The sequence below is a fragment of the Erpetoichthys calabaricus genome, chromosome 1 (genome assembly GCF_900747795.2).
Source record: "Erpetoichthys calabaricus chromosome 1, fErpCal1.3, whole genome shotgun sequence".
Lineage (NCBI taxonomy): Eukaryota > Metazoa > Chordata > Cladistia > Polypteriformes > Polypteridae > Erpetoichthys > Erpetoichthys calabaricus.
This window is the reverse complement of record NC_041394.2, coordinates 299,924,243-299,930,242: the sequence shown is the minus strand read 5'-3', so window position 1 is coordinate 299,930,242 and position 6,000 is coordinate 299,924,243. Positions and strand designations below refer to the sequence as shown.

Sequence of the window (6,000 nt, the reverse complement as noted above, 5' to 3'; positions counted from 1 at the left end):
TTTTTTTCCACACAGTCCCTAAAATGTGCAGACAATCATATGATGCATCAAAATCTTTTTTTTTTTTTCGAAAAGTGAAGGGAAGCACTGGTATTGGAAGTTTATTGACATGGAATTTGCAAAAACATCATGCAGTCACATACATATCATATAGTTCACTTGCTATCAGTCCCATTCTTATAACTTATAGTAAGGCTGTAGTAAAACCTCACTGATGCTAACCATTGGCTAGTGACTAAGGCCAACAGCACACTACATGGCTTCTGAAAGCATTGCAAACTTAATGACTGCATTTTTTGAATTTTGTCATCTTAAGGATGTCACATTATGAATCACATTCAATAGCAGATTACAATACTCTCTCGTGACCTTTTCACACAATTTCAAACTTCCAAAGTTTCTCAATTTTAACACATTCAGAATGTCACTTAATATGCTGCCTGACAGCACCAGTGTCTGCATGAATGTTTGTCTAGTATGATGAGTTTATTTTCCTTATTCCATTTTGTCTTATTATGAGAAATACAAGACATTGGGCACACATGTGTCTGTTCCATTTATGTGAACCAAAACTGCCAGTTTCCTTCTTTTCTTGCAGTAGCACTGTATGCATTGCATTTCACAAGCCTGGCAGTAAAACTTGAAGTGATGGTCTACTCCAGCTTATTCTTATAAGCCTCTGACTATAGCAAATTGTCAGTTATCCCTACATTCACCATATTTTCTAGGTCTATTTTGGCATTCTTTCCTTATAGCTGCTTTTACAGATTTTATAATTTTAATATAAACAGGAAAGATATCCCAGAATCAAGTATATAGAACAGAGAATGTAAATACAACTATGCTAGTCCCATGAGCTATTACAACTGCATGAACTCAGAATGAGTCATCACAAGCCAGGTTTCCATCCAAGGAGTTTTTGCGAAAAAATATTTAGCGCTTCAAATTTTTTTACCGATATAGCCGATGGAAATGCTAATTATCGATAAAATGTTGTACATGTCGACATAATATTTTTCCGTTTAACTTTAGCGCATAAATTCTATATCGATACTTCAGATGTCGCAAAAACTACATTGGAAACAGTTTTTGTCGGAAAAAAGGGCTTTAACGCAAATAAATGTGTCACATTTTCATCACGTGCAATCAAAACGAGAATGGCGGAGCGGTTCGCATGGTCTGATGAAGAGAGTTTTTTTTTTTGATTAAACGTCGTTATTTTGTATTAATTCAAATTTCAGTTTTAATTAAAAACCTTAAGGGAAGCAGGTTAATTCAGTTGTTATCGCACTGTGAAGGGATGTTGAAAGGTAGGCTCACCTGTACAGATCCGATGCTGCAAACACAGCTGCATCATGGACACTTCCAGGAGTGCCAACGCAAATGTCTCGTATCATGCACCTGTCATCAACAAGGGCCTGGAGAACAATAGATGGCCACCCTTTGCGATTAATGTAATCGCGGTAGCCTTCCGTCGGGGGAAGAATAGGCACAAGCGTGCCATCCAGCGCACCGTAAATCTGTGGCACAAGATGCACCAAGGAATTGCGGTATGCAATTTCATTGGCCTCCGCTTCAGTCGGAAGTCTGATATAACGCCGCATTAATTTTTCTTTAATAGCGGTGCACACAGCATATACACATCGATGGACGGTAGTTTTACTAACCCCGAAAGTTTCTCCAACTACTCTATACTCGGCGCAGGTTACCAGCTTGTAAAGGGCGATGGCAATCCGCTTTTGGGTTGGAACCGGTGGTCGGTGGCAACCTGTGATGGGCGCAACATCAGGACTGATGAATCCACACAACATCTCAAACATCGGCCGTGTCATTATAAAATGTTGCAGCCAGAGATTTTCTGTTAAGTCTCTCCACCACCTCCTCCCAGAAGGTCTTATTCCGTCGTCTCTCCCATACCCGTGGGTTTCGTCGCACTGGGGTACTTTCTTCGAGCTCTAGGGCTATCAGACAAGCAACTGCTTCATTCTGCTGTCGTCTTCGGATATTATGTACAATTCCAATTATTTGTGAAACTGAAATAACAGTAAGCTGGCAAATTTCAAAAAACTGTCTGAATAATCTCTCCATTTCTTTGTTTCTTTGTTTAGTGGAGGGGGTGTAACTTGGAAAACAAAAGGTAGATAATTTGCGACATATGTATGGAAACGGCTCAAGGGCAGATTTTTTTCGCGATACAACAAAAGTTATGCGACAGTTCGTTTTGGGGGGGGATGACGTCATCACGCACACCATTTTATCGATAAAAAGCCAGTTTGATGGAAACAGGCTGGAGACAGCAAATTTCGCACATTTTTTTTACGTATATTCTGTTTGTCGATAACAAAACGTCGCAAAAAACTGGATGGAAACTTAGCTACAGAGCAAAAGAAGAGACCATAGAAGTGACTTTTGATTCAAAATTCAGTAAACAGAAACAAATCCCATTTACAATAATATATTACCTGTTGCAATACTTATTACTATCTTAGCTGACTAAACTCTCACCTTCAACAAAGGATATTTGTAAAGTAAAACATTTTTTTCTTTTGTCAGTGGTAGAAAAACATAGTCATACTTTTAATATTAAAAACTAACCTATATAAAAAAGATTTTTCCATTAAATATTTTCATATATTACTACTATTAATGTTTTAATTTATTTGACATTTACAATTTCTTGAATACAGAGTTTATTTTTCACATATCCCAACTTAATAAGAGTTTTAGGGTCAGTGCACAGGGTCATCTATTTGTACGGCACCCCTGCAACTATTGCAGGTTAAGGGCTTTGCTCAAGGGCTCATTTTCTTCTATCACTGCCAGGATTCAAACCGGCAACCTTTGAGTTACTGACCCAGATCCTTTAGCAACACAGCCACCACTCTGCACTACATTGTGACCCTGAAATGGATTGCACAGGTTTGAAAATGGTGTTGTTGTTGAATAATGGCATTTAATTCCTGTCCAGTAATGATGCCTTGTGTCTGTTATCGTGCTAACCTGGAACATTTTAAAAGCTACTTTGACAATGACTTACTTGATTCCATATTTTTCTTTAAATTAATTTTTAATGTAAATAAAATGATTAACACGAAAAATTACCTGTCTGTACTTTGTGATACACCTGAATGCTGTCTTTAAAATTTTCTTTTTCTGTTCTTATAGAAAAATGATATAGCTTCCCAGGAATAAGACTGCTGAAGACAGCTTTCTCTTGTTCAACCTTTTGAACCTAAAATATAGAAGAAATGCATTTTATATTTTACAGATATGAACGTGTTCTTCAATAAAGTGATGAGGTAATACATAAATTAAAGAAGGTGTATCAAGATCAAAGTTAAGTATTTAGGACAAACCTATGATTTATCAGTTAAACAGATCAAGACATTAATGATTCTTCTTCTTCTTCTTTCAGCTGCTCCCATTAGGGATTGCTACAACGGATCATCTTCTTCCATATTTTTCTGTCCTCTGCATCTTGTTCTGTTACACCCATCACCTGTATATCTTCTCTCACCACACCCATAAAACTTCTCTTAGGCCTTCCTCTTTTCCTCTTGCATGACAGCTCTATCCTTAACATCCTTCTCCCAATATACTCAGCATCTCTCCTCTGCACATGTCCAAACCAACACAATCTCGCCTCTCTGACTTTGTCTCCCAACCGTCCAACCTGAGCTGACCCTCTAATGTACTCATTTCTAATCCTGTCCATCCTCGTCACACCCAATGCAAATTTTAGCGTCTTTAACTCTGCCACCTCCAGCTCTGTCTCCTGCTTTCTGGTCAGTGCCACCGTCTCCAACCCATATAACATAACTGGTCTCACTACCATCCTGTAGACCTTCCCTTTCACTCTTGCTGATATCCGTCTGTCACAATCTGGTTAAAAACTCCACTGCCATCTCTTCTAAACACTTCCATGCTTCCACAGGTATATCATCTGGACCAACGGCTTTTCCATTCTTCATCCTCTTCATAGCTGTCCTTACTTCCTCCTTGCTAATCCGTTGCACATCCTGATTCACTATCTCCACATCATCCAACCTCTTCTCTCTCTCATTCTCTTCATTCATAATCCTCTCAAAGTACTCTATCCATCTGCTCAACACACTCTCCTCGCTTGTGAGTACGTTTCCATCCTTATCCTTTATCACCCTAACCTGCTGCATATCTTTCCCTTCTGGGTCCCTCTGTCTAGCCAATCGGCACAGGTCCTTTTCTCCCTCCTTAGTGTCCAACTTCTCATACAACTCATCATACGCTTTTTCTTTAGCCTTCACCACCTCTCTCTACACCTTGCGCCTTATCTCCTTGTACTCTTGTCTACTTTCTGCACTCTATGTTCCTCCCTCTTCTTAAAATACGTATTCACCACAGCCATGTCCATCCTTTTGGCAAAATCCACTATCATCTGACCTTCTTCATTCCTCTCCTTGACATCATACCTAACCATCACCTCCTCGTCTCCTCTGTTCCCTTCACCAACATGTCCATTGAAATCCGTTCCAATCACCACTTTCTGTCCCTTGGGTACACTGTTCATCACTTCATCCAACTCACTCCAAAAATCTTCTTTCTCATCCATTGCACACCCAACTTGCGGGACATATGCACTAACAACTTTCATTATCACACCTCCAATTTCCAGCTTCATAATCATTACTCTGTCTGACACTCTTTTCACCTCCAGAACACTCTTGACATACTGTTCCTTCAGAATAACCCCTACTCCATTTCTCCTCCTATCCACACCATGATAGAACAACTTGAATTGACCTCCAATCCACCTGGCCTTACTCCCCTTCCATTTATTTTCTTGCACACACAATATATTGTGGGATACGGCCGGCATGTCATCCCAGCCAACACCCCCAGGCTGCCAGGTGGAGCCCTTCCTGCAGCATGGAAGTGCCCCGAATGCCAGCAGGGAATACTGGACAATGTAGTTTTTATTCTCAGCCCTGTTGGATACCTTGGGGCCCGCTAGAGGACACTGCAGGGAGGCACAGAGACGATTTGCCTTACGCCCAGGAATTACGTCAGAGTCACATGGATAAAGGGAACGATGTGCTTCCTGGGTGAAGAAAAAGAAGGATTTTTTATCTGACCCGGAAGTGTTCCAGGTCACATTGGCAGAGAGGGTGAAACGCTTCCGGGATCAAGGACTATAAAAGGGCAGTGAAACACCAGAGCGTTGAGCTGAGCCGGGTGGAAGGGTGGCAACGCGCCTGGGAGTGGAGGATTGATTATTGTATTGGTTTATTGTGTATTATATGAGTATAGTGGAGTGCAGAGTGCTTGGTGCACATAATTATTATAAAATAAAGTCATATTGGACTTTTATCTGGTGTCTGACGTCTGATCTGAGGGTTCAAGGGGTCGACAGTGCGTCTATCTTTCACAATATTAACCTTCCTTCTCTCCATCATATCGGCTAACTCTCTCCCCTTACCAGTCATACTGCCAACATTCAAAGTTCCTACCCTCAGTTCCACTGTCTTTACCTTCCTCCCCTCCTCCTGCCTCCGGACATGTCTCCCCCGCCCTTCTTCTCCTTCTTCTTCAGCCAACAGTAGCCCAATTTCCACCAGCACCCTGTTGACTAACAGTACTGGTGGCAGTTGTTGTTAACCCGGGGCTTGACTGATCCGGTATGGAAATTTGTATTGTTGTCCGCATATTGATTTGGCAAAATTTTACACCGGATGCCCATCCTGACGTAACCCTCCCCATTTATCCTGGCTTGCGACTGGCACGAAGAAACACACTGGTTTGTGCATCCCCTTATCAAGACATTAATGATTAATAATTTGAATTACAACAAAGGCCAAAGTTGGTGAAAAATATAAGTAAAAGTAAACATGCATATTGTAATATCAAAGATATGATTGCAAAGTCAGTAAAGGTTTTTTTCCTGAAGTATTGAAATTGTGGTATTAAGAGACTGTCCTTTCTCTTTTCTTGAATGTGTCTGAATTTTTAAAAAACAATCAAAGA

At 40.5% G+C, this 6,000-nt stretch overlaps 1 protein-coding gene across 1 annotated transcript in view; it reads right to left on the bottom strand.

The window, feature by feature from the left end:
• ptprq (protein tyrosine phosphatase receptor type Q) overlaps positions 1 to 6,000 on the bottom strand; it is a 354,834-nt gene that overhangs the window by 250,135 nt on the left and 98,699 nt on the right. The window contains exon 12 of the mRNA XM_051930873.1: positions 3,103 to 3,232. Coding sequence (XP_051786833.1) covers positions 3,103 to 3,232 — 130 coding nt within the window. The remainder of the gene's footprint in view (positions 1 to 3,102; positions 3,233 to 6,000) is intronic.